Source organism: Labrus bergylta, chromosome 11 (genome assembly GCF_963930695.1).
Source record: "Labrus bergylta chromosome 11, fLabBer1.1, whole genome shotgun sequence".
Lineage (NCBI taxonomy): Eukaryota > Metazoa > Chordata > Actinopteri > Labriformes > Labridae > Labrus > Labrus bergylta.
Genome location: NC_089205.1, coordinates 20695006 through 20721469, shown reverse-complemented (window position 1 = coordinate 20721469; position 26464 = coordinate 20695006). Strand labels below are relative to the sequence as shown.

General features: G+C 42.1%; 1 protein-coding gene across 1 annotated transcript in view; it reads right to left on the bottom strand.

Annotated features, from left to right (window-relative positions):
- schip1 (schwannomin interacting protein 1) overlaps positions 1-26464 on the bottom strand; it is a 209892-nt gene that overhangs the window by 10577 nt on the left and 172851 nt on the right. Inside the window, exon 10 of the mRNA XM_020636152.3 lies at positions 1189-1307. Within this exon, the coding sequence (XP_020491808.2) occupies positions 1189-1307 (119 nt within the window). The remainder of the gene's footprint in view (positions 1-1188; positions 1308-26464) is intronic.

Below are 26464 nucleotides of genomic sequence, written 5' to 3'. Positions count from 1 at the left end.
AACAAAAATGTCTCCATCACATAGTTTAAAATGAAATTAGGTTAATATTTCACTTAATCATACTTATTTTGGACAAAATTCCTTACATTTGGAGTTGTTTAATTACTGGCATATCTACGGAAGCCCTAAGCAGACATGCAGCCATGCTACTTTTTTATTTTTTACCACATTTTCCCACGATAACATCTTCCTGAGATCTCAACTTATTTATCTCAAGCCCCTGAATCCCAAGTGTGGGCAATGGTAGCGTGGCATGTCGTGGCCTGGACTATCGCAGTGACCAGCCTTTCATTTGTTTTTTTCTAGATCGTTTGTCAGTGTCCATTTTATTAGGGGGAACAAAAAGTGTTTTCTCGGGATGAATTAATGGGAAAGCCAGCTTTATTTTATTTTTTATTTACGAGATAAGTGAGTGAAGATCTCGGGGCAAACACGTAGAAATTGCTAGTTATCAAAGGACTCAGCTTGACCCTTCAAAAAAGAAATCACAGAATCTTAAAAAAAAAATGGCGGCATGAAAAAAAGATAATAATACTGAACTAAATAACTTTTCAATACTCAACTACATATATGTGACAGCATCAGCTAGGGAGCTCTACCGAACAGTTTGTCTATGACTTTGCCAACACCTGACAAAACGTTTCTATATTTGCACCCTTTACGGTCGTCTTTCTATTTTCCTGTTACTATCAGTGAGGCATGAAGCATCACAACCAGTCACCAATGTGTTGCATGTAACTTCGCGATAACCACATGATTTTACCAACAGTAATACAAAGACCACATTAATGTTTACAGAGCATACTGTTCCAGGAAGGTTTAGTGTAGGAGGTGGTTAGTACTATGTGTGTGCGTGTGTGTGTTTATGCCCTATATGTGCCTTTTAGGAAGTGAGAGCCACAGAAGGCTGACTTTCATTCACGCAGCACTAACCCTCTCTGCTTCCCATCACTCTCTTCCTCCCTGTTTTTCTTTTCTTTACTGGTAGCCACGACTTGGCTTGGAATTTTAGATTCATTCCATTTCTTGTGTCTTAACCCTTGTATACACTTCTTTCATGTTACGTGAAGAATCCCCTTCCTCAGGGGAGTATGTGACCCTTAAAATGCCAACAAGGCAAAACCATTTGTTTTCCTTTTGCTTGTTGTTTTGTTAAAGACGTCACATGATAAAGAACAGAGTTCGTACCGTGAGGACAGGCTAGGTTTGCCGCTCTTGCTGCAGCTGGTGTAGATGCCGGGTCCATCGTCAAAGAAACTGCCCAGGGCCAACTTCTGCCTGATAGACTCCCTCTCATTCTTTTGGGCCTGAAACAGAAGATAAACAAGGTAAGGTGAGGTTAACTTTTTGTGATCCTATTGATGACTCATTTTGGAGTTGATCCAAGGTCAGGCTCAGGCTGGTAGGGATTTGGGGTCTTCATCAGGGTGGATGCTTGTTGTCATAGCACCTGAAACCCCAAAACGTATATATATATAGTTCCCTGTCATGCTACATCACCCTCTTTCCCTCTTATGTGACTGTCTGTGTGCACAAATAGAAGCACTGTAAGCACTCTCTGACAGACTTAATCACAGGTGCAGGGATATTAATAGCAGCAGCTTCGACTTGATTTGCAGTCAGAGGTTTAGTGTCACACTAACTCGCTGTGATTCAAAGTGTGGAGTCAGCTGAAGTGCGAGGAAGAAGTGTAAAAATATCCGAGTAGGGGGGGGGTCATAAAAAGTTGGCAGTACCGGTGTTCACAAGCAGGCGGTGCTGTTGCCTCAGAAAACAACAAGTGAGGAACCCCAAAAAAAACCTCCAACACAAAGTAGATCTTCTGATGCAGGACTTAGGCTGGATTACGTTTGTGTATGGTAAACGCCAGATGAAGAAGAGTAAAAGCATTTTCATACTAGCTTGAATCTGCAAGAATCCCAACATTACACACCGCCAGAGGCACTCTCTGTTGGCCTTTTCCCAAGCCGGAATTCCTCACTGAGCGCAGCTTCAGCTTTGGCAGCACTTTAGACACACTCATTCACAGCAGCCCCCCGATCCCCCCATCCCCACCCCCACCCCCCTAGGAAGACTCTTCTGCACTGATAGCAGGTAAACACGTCCAACTGAGGTGCAAACAACGAGCCACTCAGACTGTTTTGAATCTAAAGGGATGAGTTCAATTCAACTGCTATAGAGTTAAAAGTATTAAGAGCACAGGTATTTGATGACACATGAAGGACTTTGCATGGTCCCGTAAACCCTCCCTGCAAAGTGTTTACAGTCTGTTAGACACACAGTCGGCCTAACCACGGCATCAATTTGCTTTTGCTCTTCTCCCAAACAGAAAATCAGAAAGCTTCAAGGACAGGGCGATTGGAAAGATGTAGAAAAGAAAGTTTTGAAGATGAATACCCTGGTTCTTAACATGTTTCCCTTATACATCTTTCTAGTAAAACATCATGCTATTTGGGACTCATGGTAGAATGTATCTTTAATTGTAACTGTTGACACACTGAGAAAACGTAAGACGACTGCAGGGTTGCATTGCCAGGATCAAATACTCCACATTGACAACAAAACACTACAATCAATTTAATAAGTATTTAGTCATCTCAAAGGATGAACGATGTGTGATGTCATCGTTGATCTTCTCTTGTTTACGGTCACTTCAGTTATTATATATTTGCAAGACTTGCAATATTTGATCTACAAAACCAATATTTCATATTTATACTGTTCATAGAAAGCTTTCTGCAGCATTTACAGTTTTATATTGCGGTATTATGTTTTAAGGTCTTTTTTTCAGTTGTTTCTATATATTGCTGTATGATGTGTGTACATACACACACTTCTTATTTTGCTGCCGTTGAACAATCACATACTTTCTATGCTTTAATATATGAAATATATATTTTCTACTAAAGAACCAATGAATGAGTGATCAGAGTTAGAGATCGATAAAGTGTATGTGATTCTGATTTTTATTTATTAATAAAACCAGTAAACCGGTAAAAATTACCTTTGTTAAATAACCTGAATTTCTATTTCTATCTTATTTCACAGAGGGACTGAAACCAGGGTTGGAAAGATTGTTGAATGACTTTTACTTTAAAGGTTAAAAAGCTTATCGAGGGGAGTCTGATGGCTCAATGGTGAAGACCTCAACCGTGTTCACAGCCTCCATGGTCCTCTTAGATTCTCTCTTTCCCCCCCCCATAATGGCCCTTATTATCTTGCTCCTCTACACATCTGTCACTATTCTCATGTATCTTTCGTCTCTCTTTCCTGTTGTGCCTGTACCCACCTGATCCAGCCTCACTAACCTCTCGTCCTGCTCTCCTCCTCATTATCCCCAATTCCACTCATCTCCTTCCATCTCCTCTTCAGCCTCCAGCTACAGTATCTCTCGGTCGCTCTTTTCTTTCCCCTCCAAGTTCCTTATCGCAGCTTCACCTCCCTCCCACTCATTTTCTCAACTCCTTCGCTCCATTCCTCTCTCTCTCCATGTCTGTCTCTGTCTCTCTTGACAATTGTGTGCAGGCGTTGGTGTCTTCACCAAGGACAAATTAACATAATCCCACTCCACACAAGAGGCCGCAAGACAAGCTCTGTACACACACTGGCATGTAGAGGGTCGGACTTGGCACTGCTCCTTTTCTGTGTATTGGTTTGTGTGTGTATTTGTGTGTTTGAAAGCCAGCCTGGGGAGTCATGCTGAACTCACTTGAGAGTTTCACTTTAAAGGAGCTACAGCAGCCTGTGTGGTGTAGGGCAGGCGTACATTTATGTGCACACACATCACTCATACAAGCCTGCACTTCAGCTCCGCTGACACACTGTCAGTCAAGGTGCTATACACGGAGCAGCTGCTCTGAGTAAAAGAAAACCTGAGCAGCAGGTTCATTGAGCATTGATAACTGTTTGCTTCCCTCATGTGGTGAGGGCAGCGAGAGAAATGTAACATGAAGATTTTGCTGAGGACTGGTGGGAATAGAAGTGCCACATTCAGGAACGCTCAGTGGAAATGTTGCATCAGAATACTGAGGAGAAAAACACAATCAGCATCACCACCAACTTTAATTCTAATTTAAAAGAGCTGATTTTCTCAACTGTTTGCTGATGCAAGACAACTGGCTTTGACGAGGGTTGTGGGTCGAGCTGGAGTAGTTTCTTTAGTCTACAGATGTCAGCAATAGTGTTATCTTGAAATCTAGTTTATTCCTGAAAACTATCCGAAACCCCTACATATTTGGAGTTTATAACTATAAAGAAAATCCTTTTATAAGAAGAAGCAACACACTCTCATGTTACCTATTCATTTTCTGTCAATTAAATTATTTATTTCTTAAAGAACACATTTGGTTCCAAATGATACCTGTACAAAGTTGGTAGCTGCAGTTAACCTCAGGCAACGATCATGAGTAAGAAAAATGATAATAAATCAAATGTAAACTGTAGGAAAAGGACCAATGGTCAAAAAGTTTCCCTGGTCTTCAGCTGTATTCACATGCACGACCTGAACTCTGCATCACACACCTGTTTTACAACACAACCTCCTTCCTTTGTTTTAACATCTGCTACACAGCATGTTTGTGTTGTGTGCTTGCAAGTGTGTGTGAGTCTGGGTGGGCTGTGTGTGGTAAAAAAAACCCAGCCATCATTGAAGGCCAATAAAGCATTTATAGAGGTGTGGAATGGGCCACTGAGAGGCGGAAGGTGAGAAAAGAGCAGCAATGCATTTCCTTACTTTTCTACAAAAAGCCAATTCCTCAAATCTTAATCTCAAGATGCACAGTGGATTTTCAAAGCCTTACTGTATACAGGATGCTTTTAAATCCTATCTTGTGTCCATGTTTTCAGATGTCTCCTCTTCCAGGTGTGACTTGAAAACTTTGCATGTATATAGGGCAGAAAACACTCCCACGCTGTAACTGGATCCGACGTTATAGACGTTAGATGCTTTCTTGGGTAGTTTGTCCATTTAAATCAAGGGATTGAAAAATATTTGAAGCTCTGTTTCAACATGGTGGAAAAGGTCAATTCCATTATATTTACATTTAAACTTACATGAGGGAAAGAGGGTACAGATGGAGAGAGAGAGAGAGAGAGAGAGAGAGAGAGAGAATGAGAGAAAGCTCCAACCACCTCCTTCATTTCCTGGCCTTGAGCTCCAGAGTTGTCACAGTCCAAATTAGATTGGGGGTACAACACAATTGCGCTAATTTGTGTTTTTCCTCAAATTCACCAAGCAATTTCCTCTGCTGAATAACCCTCATTGACAAAGACATTTTCTCCTCCACTCTGCACTGCAGCCATTCATCCGCAGACCTTAGACGGTTGTTTAGCCTTGGCTATGGGCAACGTGGTGCTTGTTTTGAGCCCTCAAATCTACCCTGAAAATCTATATTAGAGGAGAGGGAGGAATTCAATTATCCGCGCTAACAAAGAGCATCCTCCGCCAAATTGCTGGTTTATGTGTCTGGAAATTGTATAGTAGTTAAGATCTGAGATGTTTTTTAAATATGTGGGTGTGTGCCTCTATACATGCCTAGGTTTCTGCTTTTTTAATTACTCTGTTTCTCCATTTTAGCCCCCCTTTAATTAAATAAAAATGCCAAAAGGAAAAGCATTTAAAACATCCACACCATTTATTAATAGTTTTTTTCTCCTTTCATCTCTTCTCTCTCAGTCCTCATTATTTTCGCTCATGTTTTTTGCACAATGGAGGCTTTTCACCCACCGATGCCTCACTCCCTGGTTGCAGAACAGAAACCTATACTGTTCACACACGAGCACAAACACACACGTAAACGCACACCACTTCTTGTGAGTACAGCCTACATTTCAATTTACGTGAATCCACACACAGAATCATGACATGTGTGCTTAAGAATTGGGGCAGCCTCACTCTGATTTATATCCCAGACCTGACGGTGAACTGCTGCTGCGCTCACAGCTCTGCAAACAAATACAAGGTCAACATGTCTTCTGTGAGAGTGTGTTTTGACTCTGCTTTCTAGCTTCAAGGTTTACACAGATGTTCAGTCAAGCTAAAACTGCATTTAGGAATATCTTGTCACATAAAGCGTGAAGGGAATGTGCCATGTTTTAGGAAATACATATTCATTTTCTAGCTGAGGGAAAGACGAGAATACTTATAGAAATGTTACAATGGTATTTTCCAAGACATACCAATACCGTGTAAGACCATTTTCTCAAGAGTTCTAGACTATATGCAAAGCTAACTAACAGTTTTGGCTGTAGCTTCATATTTACTGTACAGAAGTGCTAATCTTACTGTAATCCTACTCAGAGCAAGAAAGCGCTCTTGATATGACCAGGCAGTTTTCAAAATCTACTTCTCTAATGTATCATCTTTAAGCTAGAAATGTGTGTGTGGGTCCCTCTCCTGCTATCTGAGACCTGCCTGTCTGTCTGTCTGTCTGTCTAACGGTGCATTCCATCCCAGATAAGGGACCTGACCTCTGAGCCTTCATAAAGTTCAGCCTCAGGTCAGTGTAAGGCTGCTCCTGTCACTCAGAGCGGAAGAGAACAACCCAGCATGTGGTAGAGGGCTGTGTGTGTGTGTGTGTGTGTGTGTGTGTGTGTGTGTGTGTGTGTGTTTTTTGTAAAATAAGTGTGGGGGGAGGTTAGGTTGGGATAAAGGGAAAAAAAAAAGAAAGGGGGAAAATGACAAAAGGAGGGACGATAGACAGGGAGCATGAAGTGGGTTCAGACAGGACAATAGGTCTCTGGGTGACATTTGAGCTTTCTCCCTGCAAAAAGGCCAGACTATGGATCTGTGGGAAAAGATTCTGTGGAGGAGTCGGGTTTTTTTTTCTCCCGAAGAGTGAAGCAGATTTAAGGATAAAAGCCTTGGTTTCTATGACACCATTATGTCATGCTTCGCCCCAAATAACAACTTAAACACCCAAACTTCAGCATTAGCTCAACATCAGTGTTTGGGCTGTATCATAGCTGTAATAAAAAAAAAAACACCATAGGGATATTTAGAAATAAGCCTGAGAGTATTCTTGTTGCAGGTTAGACAACCAAATTGATACCACTTTATTTATATCTTCAGGGTTTAGCTGGAGCAAGATGCTAGTTAGCCTAGCTTGGCCGAGTGTAAAGACTTGAAACAGGGAACCTCAGCTGGTCCCAAGAGAACAAGTCTACAATAGCTGTCTTTAAAACTCACCAGTTGATGTGTTATTTCAAAAAAAATCTGTATAACACTACAGCAAAGAGTAAATATTACACTTTGCGGTGTAACGTTAACTAATGTGCTAGTGTGTTAGTCACTGCCTCCGGCTAAAACCTTCGCTCACATCAACTTATCATTTTCACACGCTTACATGAATTCAGAAAACAATAAATATCACGTGTGCATAAGAGATGCCAGAAGATAAAGATGGTTGTCTATAAAGTGAGAAAGAGGGTTTTTCCTTGGTTGGAGCCTTTTTGCTAAAACATTCCAACTCAAAGGACAACCTTTTTTTTTTAGCAGCCTTCGGTGTTCATCAGTTTCAGTTAATTAATGACTTAAAAAATGACTTCAGTTAAGACACACATGGTCCTTTACCTCTTTGTAGTCATCTATGAGGTACAGGTTGGCTGTTTGCCTGATGACATCATCTTCTCCACCACATCCATCCACATTATCCAACGCCTCCCTCATCCTTCCCTCCCTCTTTATCTTCCTGTCCTTTTCCGCTCTACTCCCCAGTCAGTAGGATAGTCCAGACTGACTCCTGAGGTTGAGTTGAGTCAGTCCACATCATAATCCAATCCAGCTCAGCTCACCCACCGCCTTCATCTGACATAAAATCTCCTTTACTGGTGGCTTCCTTCTTGTCTTTTTCTTACATGTTGTGACACTGCTTCTCCCTGACTCCTCCACTCTCTCCTGTAGGTTTCCTCTGCTGTGCTGCCTCTGCCGCAGGAGTGTGAAAGCACAATGGTCAGAGGTAAGGCCCCTTTAGACCCTCCCTACCTTCCACCCTGTGGCCGGAGCAGCCTCTCACAGCCAGGAAAAGAGCAAAAAAAAAAAAGAGAGGGCAAGAGAGAAAGTCACAGTGGTGTTTTTTTTCCAGGTTCACACCCTTACGTGAGGGCAGCAGCTGCTCATGACCAAGTTGGAAAGAGACACCTCAGTTGTGTGTGTGTGTGTGTGTGTGTGTGTGTGTGTGTTTATAGCAGTGTAGCCTACTTGTGCTGTGCATGCCCATGTGTGTGTGTTTAGTCTCTTGAGATACTCCTGGACACCTCCTCTCATATATTTATTTTCTCACTATTAGACCAAACTCTTTTCTGTTTTTTTCCCCTTTTAAGCCTGCTAACCCTCTTACCTAAAATGGCTTAGATTCAGTGTTTAAGAAAAACAGACTAACTTAAAATGTGGATTAGCCTACATATTTGAAGCATATGAAGAGAAACGTGTATTTATGTAACAGAGCAAGTAGTGTGCTCCCTTCCTGCTAAGGTAAAAATAGTGCCCTGTATGGACTCAAAAGGCAGCAGCCCCACAGCCCCCGGCCAGCTAAATAAACCCTGACAGAGCACAATGGACCATTAGTCTGGCACACAAACACTAAGTCACTCACTCACTCACGCACACAGAGATTGGCCGTGCCTTGTATCAGTGACTTACATTTTCAATCCCAGCTCTCCACGGTGTGTAATGATCTCATCTCAGCGAGACGTTATCGACCCGTGACTCATATATTTGTCATAGCCGCCCAGACAGAAAATGATGTCCACATACTGCCGCACAGTCACACAGCAGGGGAACATGGCTTCACACAAACCATTAACTGGTTATACTCACCAAAAACCATAACTATGTTCACATGAAATGTATTTTTTAAATCATGAACACATAAAAATGGGATCACAAATTATGTTTAAGGATTATTGTTTCTGATTAACTATTCAGGTCATTATTTTTGGATTAATCGTCTGTCTTTGACATTTTAGAAAACTGAAAAATTATACAATCAATGTCAATATAATAATAATGATAACAATAATAATAATATATAAGGTGACATCTTGAAATTCCTTATTCTGCAGTCCATATCCTAAAGATGGAACAATTTGAACAACTAGTAACAGAAACACTTTACATTTAAAATGTAAAACAATTACAGAATAAATAAGTTTTCGCTTTGCACAAGGAACCCCAAGAATTCATCATAAGTTGTTGTATAAAATCTTCAGTCAGGATCTTCATACTTTATTATTGCTTGAGCAGATTTGACTGTAATAAGGTCCGATTATCAAGGATATAGGTACAGTACACACTGATGCATTTAAGGAGTTGGCTTTTTTGTTCAATGGATAAGGGTTCTGTGTAAATGTATCCTTAAAGCTGAATATTTACAGACCAATTCTTAATTATTGGCACAGAAAATGTGGGAACTTAAATATGAAAACCCAAAAGCACCTTTTTATTTTCTCTGAGAAACTATCACCTGACAACACAAGGCCTCACAAATCTTTTTAAAAGTTCTGCTTGTTTCTTCCTTCCCTTGAAGAATCAAACCTTCATCTGCAGACTGATTCAGAAGACAAATCATACTGAGTAGTCTGAGATCTAACGGGAAGCCGCGATATCTGATGAGGAGTAAAATAGCCTGCCAAGGACAAAGAGGGATAGGAGGGAGATGAGAGGAGAAAGACGAGAGGGAACAGAACGCTGAAGGATGCTGATGAACATGAGTCATGTTCATCTGTTACTCTGAGAGAGAGAGAGAGAGAGAGAGAGAGAGAGAGAGAGAGAGAGAGAGAGGAAAGGGAGGGAAGAATATGAAAAAATGGAGATGAAGACGGTTGGGGAATGATGCATTTGCACGATAACGTCAAAGAGCATTTGAACACGCATGCATATGAACAGAGGGGTTAAATGAAAAAATAGGAAGTGGGTTTGATTCACTGCTGATCCCTAAGGATTATGGGTATAGTAGAGCGAATTGTCTGGCTGGCTCCTGAATCCACCCACATGGGACTGCTAGCTGCTGCTGGGGACAATACAGCACACACACACATGGACATGCACAGGCCAATAAAAGTGGTGTTAGATTGGAGCGAGAGTGGCCCGTATGTGGCAGCAGGGTGGGGCAGACTGGCTCTCTGCCTCATTACTGAGGCTGACTTCATGGTGAAGGTGAAGTCAGAGCTGATTCAGATGGGAGGGAGCGGTTACCTGGCCTACCTACGCACAGGAAGCTAGAAATAGAAAAGACATGCAATGTGCGCACAAGTGTTGCCTCAGTCACGAGGTAAAAAAAAGAAAAAAAGAAAACTTGTGACACTTTCAGCCCAATTTTTCAGACTTTTACACAGGTTCAATCCTCGGACGCTTGACTGTGGGTCAGCTGACGGAGAAAACGAACGGGAGAGAGACAGCAAGAAAGAAAGAAAGAAAGAAAGAAAGAGAGAGACGTACACAGAGAATGGCTTATTGTTCCAAGTGAACAGAGGGTGACTGTGGGAGAGAGGGTTCCTGGCACCTCCTGTAAGCCTGGGATCCAAGGCCAATGGCGCTGTGTGTATTTTTGTGTCTGTGAGCGTGCATATGTTTGACAGGGATGAACCTACCCTTGTGATGCATTCAAGCTCGCTCTATGTTTGATTTATAAAAGTTTTTGGATCTGTAAATTGTCCCCTTTATGTTTTATGTCTATGTTTCCTCCGCTGACACACATGAAAGCAATGCAATGGACTGATCTTATTTTGGAAAGCAGGAAAACAAGAATGGGGGCTGCTACCATAGCAACGTGGTGAGAATTTCTCCATGGCGATGCTTTGTGTTCCAAACAAATTGGGCTGCAAAAAGGAGCACGGGGCGGCCCATCAGGAAGTCGGTTAACTCACACAGAGGCCAGCGTTGGAGGGAGCAGAAGTTTTGGCAAACTGAGTAAGATTTTGATAAAGTATGACTCATGTCTATATGGAAAAAACATGATTGTTATTATTATCTCAGGAATGGCGATTGGACATTGTGAGCATAACAGCTAGAGAGGATAACAGCTAGATAAAGAAATGCTTTTGCTATGCTTTGCACATAATTTAAAGCTCCTGTGAGGAAATTTCACTTAGATTTTTGTTCCCTGGTGTGGACAGAGTGTTAGTCCTTGTATTATCCTTTAGAAGTGTAAGCGTTTACAGATAAAGCATCTCATCCTGCTTCCCTTTAACAGCCAATTTTATCACTCACTGTGAATCTTTGCAGTAAAAATTTTAACAAATGCTGTTTTGGTATGGTTTTGTAACTCTCACTGTCTTACACCTACCCAGCGTCAGTTGTATCAAGCATAAATAAATACCATATAGAAATAATCCCTCTTGTCTCTAATGGTCTTGTGTGCATTTTTAAGTTCATTTAAAGACATTAGTATTCATTTCAGTCTGTTTCATAACCAGCTAAGCACTCCTCACAGGAGCTTTAATCTGTACATAAAAAAAAAATGTAAACATGAAAATATGTGGGGTGTTTTTTCTGGTTTGCCGATGTTTTATGTGTGGCAAACTAGATTAATTCAATACTTTGGTGTAATGTCCAGCTTTGTTGGTCAATTGTCATCCCACAATGATCCATCTGTGATATCTACTGTACTGTTAGTTCTCATTTATAATTCATCAGACCACACCTCGTCTACTGTTACACTGACACCAAAGCGCTCCTTCAGCCCTCACCAGTCAAGCAGAAGAAACTGCAAAGGCTTGTCGACATGTATACATTACATAAATACGCATAAATCCTCACATGTAAATACACACAAACACTATGTTCGTGTGTGTGTGTGTGTGAGACAGGATTCAACATTCAATCAGAGGTCCTGTAGCCTTGGCCGGCTGACAGTATTCCTGCAGCGCTCGGGATGACACGCTGTGGACCAAGCTGATAAATCTCTCCATCGCCCTTCAGCCTGCTGCTCCTGAATCTGCTGCGACACACAGCGATATGGCACTGCAAGATTTATAGATTTACATAAAAAACCTGAAACCAGGATAACATATTGAGACCTCAGTCTGTAGACACACAGAGGGGCAGCATGCTTTTAGCTCACTTATGCTCTCAACAAAATGAAGAGCAGGGTCAGGATAATTGAGGGGGGCTGCAGCAGCGGATGGCGATGTTTTACCTTTTTAGTTTCTTTCTTGCATGGTCTATTATCAAAATGGACATGACTTCAATCGATACATGGGTTAGGTTGACTATGGGTCAAATGGTCCATTTATTGGCCTTGCGACTTAATTGGCAAATTGTTTGTGACACTAAGTGGGGGACTGTCTCAAACAAATAAGGGCCAGTAAACAAGGAAAGACATCTGCTTTTTTTCTTGTCTTATTTCTCTTCTTTATCTTTAATATCCAAAAGCCAAAGACAGAAAGACGAGTGCCACACCTTTAAATGCAAAAAAAAGAGAGAAAAACAACAACACTGATAAGCAAAACAAAGATTGCCCCAAGATATGAAGTGCCCCATGAGAAAAATGTGACAACACCCTCCTTTTTTTTTTTTTTCACTGAATCTGTTTACTCCGTTTACATTTTATTCCTTCATCAAACCCATCTTCCCATCTCCCTCTCTTCTTTCCCCCATTGCACTTTGCCTCTCTCAATCCTTTGGTGTGTGTGTGTGTGTGTTAGGGGCGCTGTCTGCCTGCTGGTTGCCAGGTTACCAGTCTAATTGAGGGGCCTCTAGAGAGCCGCTGTTATCAGAGGCTGAACCCTCTGTTCCGCTTACCGCGCTCATTCTCCGTCTTATCCTCTACATTTTTCTTTATTTCTGCATCCTGTGCATTTCACTTCTTCCACTTTCTTTCCCTCCATCAATTAACTTTCTTCAACATCTCCCTTATATCAATTTCAATCATTCTTACCCTCCCCCCTGTCATTTATCATCTTAGTTGCCTCAGAGAGGGATATGCCGTGCCCATTTCTCTCTTTCCAACCATTTCTCCAGTAGTTTTGTCGATACTTCTCCTGCATCTGTTTCATCTCTGCCTTTCATCTGCTGTCTCCACCAGCCACTTCAGCATCAATTTTTTCCTCTGATCTGCCTTTTTTGCCCCCCTTCTATCTCTCTGTCGCTACAGCTAGTTTTTTTTATCTACCACTGAACATGGCAGGAAATCTTTATCCCGTTACACAACTGGTCCCTCACCCACACCATCACAAATCCACCCTTACTGGCAATGCAACTATACATTTGGAGATCTCGCAGCAAGATTAACACAAATGTTTTTTGTTAGATGATTTGATGTCATCTTTTGCAAAAAAATTCCAAACCAGAGACGTGGGAAAACCTAACATCAGATGTGCCTGATGCTGCCAAGAGATCAGCTTTATAAATGTTAAAAAACGAGTGTGGGGATCACAGCTTATCTCACGACATGATATTGTTCCAGTACGATACAAAACAATAAGAAATATGTGGCCCGCGATAACGGTATCACTACGATACAGCGGTTCTGTGATCTACTGCAAGTATAGTTACAGCTTCACCTTTTATTATACTTCATCTTTCAACTTATTTCCCTGCTGTCCAACATTAGCTTGCTGCAAACTTCTTTAGCTGTTTCACTTCAGTTCATGTTATCCTCATTGCTGTATTGACGTTTTGCCCCACAACTAAATGCCAGAGAATTTACCAGCCAGTTTGAAGTCTTTGGGAGAAACCAAAAGACTCAAGTGCAGTAAAAACTCGAGCTATTACATGTTTCATAACACAAAAAAAATGCTGCTCCATTTGATCCCAAACACAGTATTGGTTAGAATTTGGACTGGAAAGTTTCAGTTTCATGTTGAGTAAGTGCACCCAAAAGGCCCACCCATCTCTAGGACCCTCATGTTCCCTCTTCATCACTTCCTCCGCAGTTTTTTTTTTGAGCATCTCTCCCTGCTTCAACACTTGCTTCTCTCCATCAAAGAAGCGCCGTCTCCCCCCCCCCCCCCCCCCAATGCACTCCCCTGGCATATTCAGCTCATCTCCTCTTGCCTTTCATCCACCTCCCTGCCTCTTCCCACACTCCTTCTCCTCTGCATTGCAGACTTTTTTCTTCCCTTTAGCAGAGCCGGTAACACAGAAAGCGGATGCACAGCTGTGATGTACTCTGTTTCCTTTAATCATGCCTGCTTCATTCCTATCAAGACAAAATGGGACATTTCTCGTCACATGTCACACCAGAATCCCACAACACACACACACACACACACACACACACACACACACACACACACATACACTCAAACACACAACCCTCCAAGCAACCATTCACATTTAAATTCTCTCTACCACTATTTTCCTGCTGCACAAACTTAATTACATGCATCCTCTACATGAAAACAGCACCCCAGGATACACTTGCACAAACACACCGTTCAGTCGTGACACTGTGAGCTTGCAGATGCATGCACACCTCATGCCTCCTTGACATGGATTGATGGGGCTGATTGAGGAGGAGCTGGAGTGGAGGTAGGACATTATTCCCTTGAGTCAAGTGCTCTCTTAGCAACCAGCAAGCCATCAGATTCAAAACACAATCACGTAACTAAAAAAAAAAAGAAAAAAGAGAAATACTCCCATACTGGTCTCTGCAATGACACACAAGTCCTACAGATGTACAAAAAATGTCAGAATTTCAACATGACATCCAAAGATTAAAGACAAACTTAACGGTAAGGGCAAAACAACAACGCAATTGACATCAAACTAGCAAGGAAATGAACGAAAGTGATGCGTTATGTGGCTTTAAAAACTACCTGGTAAGCACAGTTTTCCTGGTGGACCATCTTTCACAGCATCCTAACACGGAGCAGGCTGAGTGGTGAGAACAGGAGTGGGACTGGGATAAGATTCCCAGCCCTGCAGTGGTATTCCAGCGAAGAGGAAGAGGAGAGGAAAGGGAGGAAGGGGACGGATCCCACTCAGTTCAAGATCTAAACTACAACAAAAAAAAAGATCAATGCTCCTGCTTGTCTCTCCTTTTAGTTCAGTCTGTTTTCTGTCTCTGTTTCCTGATTGTTTTCTGGTTTTCTCTGGTTGTTCAAAGAGAAGGGCAGGGTCTGATCGCCGCTTCCCCAAAAGCCAAAAGAGAGAGAGGGAGGGGAGGGAGAGTATGGAGGAGGAGGGGTGAGAGCGAACAGGAGAGAGAGCGAGAGAGAGAGAGAGAGAGAAAAAGAGGGAGGGAGGGTTGCAGCGAAAAGCTTTTTTTTCCCTGTCTGGTACGGGCTGGAAAAGGGGAGGAGCTGTTAGGCTGAGTGTGTGCGGAGTTGGTGAGTGGGGAGAGGGGACGATGGGAAAAGGAGGTAGGGAGGGTGAGGTGAGTGGGGGTCAGGGTCGGGGTGTCATTCCGCTGGTTTATATGGAGTCATGCCAGAGGGAGCAAAAAGAGAAGGGCAGGAGTGACTTTCTCCTATAACCTTTATCTTAATCCTGTTTATGCAGCATGAAAAGTCAATAAGAATAAGAGGCAGCGATGTTTTAAAACACAGCTGATATCAATCCAGGATTCCCTTATGTGAAAAAAACACACACACACAAAAACCCCCCAAAAAATGAAAAAAAGCACCAAAACCTGGACTAAAACCTGTGGTCAGATTTGACATCCTGCATGTTTTTGTCAGTTGAACAGTTCCTGAACCAAACTTTGGTGCGACAACACTCATACTCAGTTAAAAATGCGTCATGACAATGATGTCATTGGCCTTAAATTATACATGGCCACTGCACGGCATCTTCCCCTCATTCTCTGTTTTTCTCTTTGTAGGATTATAATCCCACAGTGGCAGATGGCATGGTCTATAATCCAAAGGCAGGCCAACCTACTCACATAATCTCTGCCTTCTCAATCTCTCCATCCGCTCCTCTATCCTGACCTCAACACATCACTGTTACACATCCACCTCTTTGTTTTCTGGAGCGTCAACCAATGTTTGATTTCTCAGAGAGGTGAACGTGCACTGCTTTCTGAGAGTTCTGCATCTGGAGCTTTATGCAATAATTGTCAGCAGTTTTTGTGATCATTTAAGTGACTCTAGTCGATGAGCCTCGACTAGAGTCTCACAGGTAGAGTATAGAGCTTACTATACTGTCATTAAAAAATGATCCCAGCACTACTACACATTCTAGCAATGACTTATCTGCACTGTAAGAAAAGTATTGTTAAGTGCCTGGTTTTTCAGTCCTTCCATAAATTTGGTTGGACACTGTTTGGTTCATCTTATTGAAGAAGTGGCAGTGCTACATTCGCTGATATTTAAGAAAGCGCAGTGCTGGATTTGAAACCAAATCCATCAGCTTTCAATTTTATTTTTCATTTATTTCGTCAAGGGTAAAGCTCACACACATCCTGTTATCCAGACATCTCTCTTCGATATTGATCTCTGTTGGGTGGGGCTGCTTTCCTTAACAAGACCACTCTTTGGTTTAATGACATGGAAGCAGATCGATAAGTTCCCTGCTCGGATCTCTCTGCCTGACCCTGCACATGCACCAGCTCATGTTTGGCCTTCAGAGCGGTGCCCAGCTGCATGGTGTTACACAAACCTTGGATATAATTATCTGTGCATGACGTTGACCTGTGATAAAGTTGTATCTCTTGCAGTGAAAGCTGCCGCCCGGGGCCTCATAAATGCACGTTAAAGATGCTGCTGAGTTAACAGGCATGCAGTGGGAAGGTGAAAAAAAAAAAAAGTCAAGGGAGAAATAGCAGGAAGATGAAACACTGCATGATGAAGACAGCTTTTTCTCCCAATATGGTTTGCTCCTTTCAGCCCTCTCCTGTTTGGTTGACTTTTGTTGGACTACACAGCACAATATAAATAAGTCTGTAGATCCCAAGAAAAGTACCTTTTAATGGAAACTGTAGACTAAAACTGTAGTTCAGCTATAGGTTTAACTTCCTTTCCAATAAATGCTTGCTATATTGTTGGGCAGTGTCTGAAGGAGGCAACTATTTGAAACATATACCCTCCATATGCTGTCATTGGTTAAGAGGGCCAACATGGTCCAAACTTCTCTTGAAAATTATTATTTCATTCCCCACATGTGGTGAAGATTTGTTTTTAATGGCCTCTGAAGCTCCTTTAGTGAGCGACTAGTGATGCCTCAGTGTTCTACTGAACGACTTAGACGGTCATTTGTTCCAGCAGCTGTCAGAAATGTTAATGAACATCTCTGATTCATGGCTGTAAATGATGTCTAAATGATGTCTCAATGGTGTTTGTTATTTATTTACTTGTTGTGTATTGTGATTATACTGTCGATATAGTTTGAATGAATTTAGTTTCCCTGCTGGGAATGAATAAAGTATTCTAATCTTAAAATCTAATAAAATGTAATATACATTCTTTACGTGTTGTGCTTAAAAGCAAATGAACCAGTTGAAGTCCTTTGAGGAGAGCTTTTTCAATAGTATGTTCAAAGTCAAAGGTCAAGCTATCTGGACTGTTCTGTGGTGTGCAGCCGGCATACACCACTTAAAAGGTATACAACATATAATAAATACAGTCCACAAAAAACATCACGTTATGGAAAGACGAGGAAGAAAACTGAATTCTTTGAAGAGGAAGTGATACGCTCAGTCAGGACTGACTGGGTTTTCTTCAAGAGCCTTGTCTTTTATCATTCAAGGTTTTACCCCCAATTTGACCAAAGCCTAGATGATACATTTTTTTTTTGTGTAGTTAGGCTATATCTAGAACTTATAAGATCCACTCTCTCAAAAGTACTACAGATACTTGTCCATTTTAGACCAAACCTCCTCCTTAGTGGGTCTACAGGTTTAAATAGCTGACATCATCAAGGATGAAAACAATCTCATGTGGTATTGATTGAGTGATGTCATGTCCAAGCCCCAGTATTAAGATCTCTTCAGCCTCAGACACACTAAAGCCTGATGCTCCCCCTCTTTGAATACAAATCAATACTGATTCCTCTTTCTGGCAGCGCATGTATGCACCACAACAAGGGCAGGCAAACACAGCAGGGAGAAAAAGAACTTTGATGTCCAACATCTGTGAGCCATGCTTTGATGCACAAATCCACAGCAGCCCCCTTTCTCTCCTCTATCACCATGGAAGCAGTCACTCCGACAAATCCCCCCCCGCTGACCTTCACATGGTTGTCAAGGTTACAATCTGAGTCATTGCACAGGTGGGGACCGAGACAACACCACTTTTATTCACACCGAAGAGGAAAACAATGTCCGACACTTCCCAGAATGCATTGTGTGCAGCCCCTGATGGTCAGATTAGTTGACTATATGCAGAAGAGAAAGAACAAAACACATGACAACATTGACGGTTATAAAAGCGGAAAAAAAATCAGCACGAGGAAGATACAGAGGAAAGATTTTTTTTAACAGAAGACAGGAGGAATCAACAGGCTGGCAGATTGGAGTTCAGCCTCCCACACAGTGGCCACACTGTGAGATTTTCATTTTAGTGGTATAAATCTAATAACTAAGAGACAAGAAGATCTGTGCGAAAAGTGTCTTTATGCTTAGAAGTTGCAGTATGCTGACACTAATGCAAAAATTCAAATGCAGAGTGTAATTTATGCGTGTACAGAGCTAGGGGAATCGCTGTTATATGTGTCACTGTGACTGGGATTGTTTTGAAGTGAACACAGCACTCGAGCGGCATCCCAAGTGAACTCATGTGGGACTCTGTGTTTAACTCTGTGATGTGAGCATATTTAGAGACGCAAACAGATATTCCTAATCATACGCCTCTGAGAACAGAGGGATGACATAGTCTTCTCGACTCTGTGTACAGAGATGGAAAGGATACTGTGGGTGGTAAATGTATCATTACGTACAGCTCATGGAAAAATCTGGATTCTCAGTCTGCTGCTTTGCCTCCTCCCTCTCTCCAACAAACAGCTTGCCCTCTCTCTTTTTCGGCCTCCTTGCCATCTCTCCCTCCCTCCCTCCCTCCTCTCTCACTAGTTTTTCTCCCTGGCCTTTCAGTGTGGTTACATTTGCTTTATTTTCTCCTTCTTCCTCCTCCTTCGCTGTCTTTCTCCCTCTCAGCAGGCAGAGAGGAGCACAGATGCTTTTAGCGGGCTGACATTTTGTGCCAGTGTAAAAACACTGCATAGCAAAGCAGGTCGGCTCAGTGTGAGGGCCCGAGATCTGGCGGTAATGAGCTCGCTCTGACAGGGAGGAACTGATGTGGAAGGCCAGGGAGTGCATGCATGCATGTGTGTGTCTCTGTGTGTGTGTGTGTGTGTGTGTGTGTGTGTGTGTGTGTGTGTGTGTTCAGTCTGAACCACCCCCAGAAGTTGTTCTAATGAGGACTGTCTACATTACTGGTGGAAAATCTGAGCCTGCTGTGACCACCAGGCTGTATTAATGTGTGTTCCACTTTTTTTTTTTTTTTATAAATGCATCAACAAATATGTATCTCACAGGAGTAAATGACTAACTGGCCACTAGTTACATTTGTGCAATGACAGAGCCCATTAAGACGCAGGAGGTGTGAGTCACACTGAATGCTAAGCAGCTGAGGCACACAGTGAGACAGAGATTTTTTATGATACTTGTTATCTTGACTACAGATAAAGACATTCAGAAGGGAAAAATGGGGAAAAGAACTGAATTGAGTCTAACCCTGAAACAAAGGGGATCAGCGATCAACACAGTGAGCAAAATGAGAAAAAAAAAAGTAAAATCATGCTTTGTAGTGGACTGAATGCCTGGGTTGCTGTTTTTATTGTAAACATGCAATTGTCGCCCATTGATTGTGTTGTAAACGTCAGTGTTCAGATTGTTGTTTTTGTGCAGTTGGGTGTCATTAACGTGTCGATCTATGACAATAGCTGAGGACACTGTCTGAGTTTGTCATCTGCAGTGAGCGTCATTAAAGGTTTGAAATGATGAAATATCTGCTTTCTCTCTTTCTGTGAAAGTAGTCATCCACCACGAGTGTCTCTGAGCTTTGAACAGCAGGCGAGGACAAAAAGACATGTTGTTTAAAAAAGCTTTTTTTTTCTCTATTTTGATGTTGTTAGAGTGACTACTTCATGTGTGTTGCTTCTTCCTTTCTTGTTGACTCGATATGAACAAATTGCAGTGTGCTCTAAAGAAACAGCTGCCTGAATGATGGATCTGTATTCATTACGATACAGTCATAAAAACAGATTGGGGGTTTATGAGCAGTGGTCGGACAATCAAGCAAATACGAACATGCCGTCTCAGCTTTAGGAAATTAAACATCTATTTTTTACTACTTTCTGACAGTTCACCCAGTTAAGTGATAAACAGATCTTAATCCGACAACAATAATAATAACAGCGACTCATCATAAACTGCAGGCCTACAGTCGTCTGATGGAATGATTATTCATGGATTATGGAAGGAGATGAATATGTGCTGCTCTCTACAGCAACAGATGAAGCTCTCTGCATGAGATGGCACAAAGTATCTCACTGTGTTTCCCTCTTCCTCTCTCTCTCTCTCTCTCTCTCCCCCTCTCTCTCTCTCTCTTAGTGCTTAGATAAGACTCAGTGTCATGGAGACAAAAATACTCCTGGTTTGTTGGGGCCTTTGTGGGAGCGTGGATGTGATTTAAACATGCCTCCTTTTATTTTTAGCCAGATATAAACAGACTGAGTTCACAACCTACTTCTCTAACTCTCAAATTTACACACACACACACACACACACACACACACATGCACACACACCTAAACACACCGTAAAATTAGAAGCAGAGAGGAGCGTTGTTTCAACTCCACCCAAATGAGCACACACATGTCTACGCACGCTTGTGCACTCTCCCCACAAACACAGGCTGCTGCATGTGTGTGTGTGTGTGTGACTCATTCCTTTTATTCTCCTGACAAGAGACAGGAGAGGTGACTGATGGAAGTTTAAAACCCTTCACTAGAAAAACATAAACCCTCTGTGTCTCTTTCTCAATTTCCAGCCCTTGCTCTCCTTTTGCTGAATTCTTGCAGTAAACCTTGATTTTTCTCTCTCTTATATAGCCAGCCTGAGTGTGAGCATGCGTGCGTGCGTGTGTGTGTGTGTGTGTGTGTGTGTGTGTGTGTGTGTGTGTGTGTGTGTGTGTGTGTGTGTGTGTGTGTGTGTGTGTGTGTGTGTTCTCTGCTCCGGTGTGACTGTGCAGTCTGAGGACTGACAAGAAGTTATAACATTAGAGGCCCGTCTCCTCGCTGCTACATAAATCCCTCATTTCCTCCACAGCACGCTCTGCCACTCACGGCCCCGTGCCCCTATTTGATAGTTTTCACAGGGTGGAAAGGGGAGGGAGGGGGTGTTTTGGGGGGGTTTCAGGCTTTTGGGGAAGTAAATGGTCTCCTGCTGTATTTTGGCTGTGTAAGAACATTAGGTTATAATGCTTCCTGACAGACTCAGGAAGAGGACAATTAGCTGAAAACAGGACTTGGATGGTAGTAAAGGACAGCGGGGGTCAGGAAGAAGAAGAAGAAGAAAGAGAAGACAGGATTAAGGAGAACAAGGACATAAAAAAGAAGAGGAAAGATAAAGAAAAATAGGAGAAGCAGAAAACGAAGAGAAACATCAAACAGATGAAGAAGATGAGGAGGATGATGATGAAGAAGGAAAATGACAAAGAGGAGAACAGACAAAAAAAAAAGAGTAATAATAAGAAGAAAAGAAGATACAGAGGAGAAGAAGAAGAACTTTGAGATTTTAGATAAATATTTGGTATGAGGATAAAAAAAACCTTCATGCCAAGCTGAAAACTCTGCACAGGAGCTTTAAAACATTTTTTGAAACCCTAAATAGTGGAATCCAAGTTTGCCATACTGCATTGGTAAAAGAGCTTTACAACAGATGGCACCACATTCCATCATGCATCGCTCTGTCTGATGAGCCAACGATTCAGTCCTACACATTGAACTTCTTGAGTAGAGCACTGAACGAGTGACTGTTTTCTGACACAATTGTTAATGTATCTCTAGTCAACTACCTTTTTCATCAAGTGACCAAATGAGACACTTGTCAGCCTTCATCACCTTCATCATTTAAACTCATCACTGCAAGTAGGTTTATTATGTTTTTGCGTTTGTTTACACGTGCAGACGAGGAGACATTATCAGGAAGCTGTATAAACTGCACTTTGACATAAGATAAGAGCAGTTCAGAGTCAGACATTGCCACTGCTCTCTTAAACTTAATAACCTTTGTGTTTCGTTGTTGTTGATGTTTCTAATTCCCCTGGTTAAGGTCTGTGCGTGGAGAAGAAGCAGAAGAAGAAGAAGGACCCTCTGCGCAGGTGAACAGCGGACGTTTTGATTTCACTTGCATGTTCATGTGAGAAGGCTTTACAAGACGTCACATGGTTCAGCTGACCACCTCATTTGTTAAACTTCTTGTACTTTTTAGACCACGATTAAAGGATGGGGGCTCTTCTGTCATTAATATTCTCCATCTTCATGCAAACACCGCTTTAGATCTTTACTGCCTGCAACAACAAGCAGGCAGTTGGCCATTAGGCGACAGTTGTCTGATTGAGCGTGTTAAATTGCCAACAAAGAGTGAGCTAACCGGCTGGCTGCTCGGCCCCTGCGAATTTGATTATACCCATTTAAGGTAAATTGTTCAAATGTTTTTTTTTCTTCTGCCCTTTCTTTTCTCCTTTCGCAGGCAAAGACTGACAAGTCCGCAGTGCAAAGGAAAACTTTACAGAATCAGGTTCAGGATCTTATTCATTCACAGCATTCACAGAAGACTCAGGAAACATTTTTTTTGCTGCTGTGTTGTGTTGTGATTCGATAGCGTCTGTGTCATGCAGGTGACCGTGAAGAGCACATCTGAATTATACCGTTGTAGGTTTAGATCCGTGGCTTGTTCTCTGAGCTTTGCCTGTGCTGTCACTTTCTCTGCACCTCAGGAACATTCAAAACAGGTGTGTGGTAGCTCAGAGCTTTGCTTATTTAAAACAGGAGTCAAACCCACATGCACTGCACATTTGAGGAGATTCTTTTCTTTGCCAGAAAAAGAAGGAAAAAAACATGTGCTATACCTGCAGCAACCCACATATGGTCAAAGTCCTCCCAGCATGAACCTGCTCTTTGTTAAAGGGTCACAGTGAACAGACTTCTGAAGAAACAAAGATGCAGGGACAGATGTATAGTTGGCTCGATTTCTGTTCCATATTCAACAAAATTGAAGCATGCTAACACTATTTGAACATACTGTGTTACATAGCAACTCAAAAGAAAGCATGTGACAGCAGAGGAATGTAGTGCCCTTGGCTATAATTACATTTGGTGTCTTTTGCCTAACATTTGATCTCTCTTCTTTGAATCTGATCTTTTGTCTCGGTCTAACAGCAGAGACATCACATGTTTATGAAATGTACAAAGAAAAGTGAACTTATACACATTTGATGATATTCAGCTTTACCTGAGTTAAGTGCCCGACGTGCTGTGAGGAATCCAAGGTTAAGCTGAGATAAAAAAAAATACTCCACTGAGAGAAAAACGTTTTTTTTTTTGTTTTTTTTTAACAACTCTCGCCGGCTGTCAGAAAACCATGTGAAGAAAAATATCCTTTGTTTCAGTGAGGTGTGTGTGAACATGTGTGTGTGGACTAACAGAAGACAGAAAAATGGTTGACTCTAAAGCAGAGGCAGTGCAGTCAGTGTGTGTGTGTGTGTTTGTGTGAGGTGAGGAGGAGAGTGTGTGTGAGAGAGAGGGCCGGGCGTGTTGCAGCTGGTAGACACACACACACACACACACACACACACACACACACACACACACACACACACACACACACACACACACACACACACACACACACACACACACACAGTGGAACAGTGGTTAAGCATAGAGGGTTGGAACCAGACACTGGAGCCTCAGAGGGTGCTCCTACACCTGGACAAAAGCCCCGCCCACTGCCTATTAAGCTCCTCCCACTTTATTCCCAATCATAATTTACATTTAGATTCTGTTACCTCATCTTTAAACCCCATTCTGGCAATCTAAAACCACATATATATACATTATATATTATATATATACATATTCAAATCCCAAACGTCACAAAATCTACTTACTTACTCTCTCTGCTAAATCCGACATCCATGCTTTGTTTCCCCGTTCAGAACCCGACTCCTTGTTTGACCACTCCACACACATTGTTTGAACCTATTTATATCCACTATAACTGCACTCAAGGCTTTACAAAACCTACAATTTCTTTCCTCTCCTGCCCTCGCCCTCTCTCACTCCACACAGCCTGAGCGCCGGGCCAAGGTAGTAGTTAGGTTGTTAGTGGAGGGTGGCGGGCACAGTTCAACTGCTGAACTCGCACATAATCACAGAGCGCAGAGTGGAGGGAAAGAAACCCAGAAACCACTCTCTGCTTTTTGCTTGATTCACTAGCCTCTAGCTGCTTCTTTCCCACCCTTTTATTTTCCACAGCCCTCAAGTGCTTCTCTGGGGCAGAGCAGCTCAACACTTGTGGAAGTTGGTGCAAGTCTTTGTTTATAAGGCCGATTATTGTTCATAAGGCGTGCTTGAGAGGCACTTTCCTATTATGTAACTGATCACGGGCCTGTTGCTTCCTCTGACAGCTGGAAATAGAGAAAGATGAAATCCCTACATCTGTCCTTCAAGCTTTGATATGACAGATTCAGCAGTATGTGGACTCTTGTCATTTTAATATCACATTGATTATTATTTTTTTTTAGATTTATTTTTTGTCTTTTTGTGCCTTTTTTTTCGAGAGATAGGACAGTGGATAGAGTCTGAAATCAGGGAGCAAGAGAGTGGGGAATGACATGCGGGGAAAGGCGCCACGAGTTTGATTCCAACCTGGGCCGCCCGCTTGGAGGACTACAACCTCCATACATGGGGTGCGCACACTAACCACTGCGCCACCAGCGCCCCTGATTATTCATTTTGAGGACATTAACATGAAGTTATTGAATCATGTTTACGAAAGGTTGCAAGACTCCCAAAAAGACACAGAAAAAGGCTGGACAAAATAGGCAGCAGAGGCTAACTGATCATGACTTAAATGTCCAGGTGAGAGTCTGTATCCAAGGATCCTACAAGTCCCATAATGCAACTCTTTGCATCTAGTGTTTTTTTGTTTCTAAATATGTGCATAATCTGAGGTTTGTTTTTTCTCAGACATCAATCTCGTCTAGCAGTAAAGAAGTCATATCTATTTTCTTAGTCGACTAATGATGGAAGTTACCTTTACAGATGTTATAATACAAGTTTAAGTCCTGCAGCCCTAACAAGATGGTACAACATTCACTTTTGTGATTACCATACATAGAATCTTATTATTTTATTATATGTGTGAGTAATGAGTACGCCTTGGTGGGTTTAAGGTGAAATCTTTGTGATGTAACTTGTGCAAAAGCTTGGATTTCGCAGATGTCATAACCCATAAGCATTAGTGAGTCAATGTGTGAACTTGAGCCTCTTCTTGCGTTTACCTGCTATTTGACAGATTCAGCTTGTGTTTGATGTACAAGACTGTGTACTCAAAGGTTAACTATATGTTATGTCTCAGTAAACTTCCGTTAATTTGGGAGTGGCTGGGTTTGAGTGTGTGTCATATAGAGAGAGCTTTTTTCGTGAGTGATGCAGGACTCAGCAGAAGCCCTATCTCTATAAGCACACTTTCACCTTCGGGCTGTTTTTAAATTAGATGAGTAAGTCTGGGTGTGTCTGTGAGGAGATTGAAAAAGAAGTGGCTTGCAGGCATAGATTTAATACTTTTTTCAATATGCAACAACGCACAGGTAAAATCTCTGAGTGTCTGAGGCTTCCCATACATGTAGACTGACCCCATCTGCACCCCTTTTTTCAACTCAGTACCATCTCCGGAGAATAATATTATTGTTTACCTTTCAGGGGTGCGGAGCTAAACGGAGGCTTAGGGATAGAGTTTCCCCATGTGTGCTTGAGGTCCCTGTGGGCCCCTCTCTGCCACGCGACTCCAGAGTTCATTAGAAACAAATTACAAACGGGTCAGCATGCCCTTCTTCCTCGTGAGTCTTACTGAACCCCACACAGACGTCGCCTCCCACTCCCACTCCCACAGCCTGCAGGCAGATGCTGAGATTACAGCAACAAGAAACCACACCCAAAATAAACATACCTGCACTAGAAGACTGCTTCATTAATAGAGAAAAGAAATCCAATGCAAGATAAATGAATGGGTTTTTTTTTTCACTCATGGACTGCTGCCATGGCCAAAGTATTCTGTTTTAATGCAAGAAGCACAAAGAAACCAGTCATGTCATGCAGAAAAATCAACACAGCCATTCCCGGAATATGATTAAACATTCCTAGTCAAAGTAAGAATCTGATATGAGACTTAGCCTACTTAAAAAAATGGCCTGCAAAACCAAACTTGCTAAAAGGTTTGTGTGGAACAAAAAAAACCCAATAAGATTAATGCAACATTTGGACAGAGCCTTACTAGCTGTCTGCAGTCTCTATATGCTG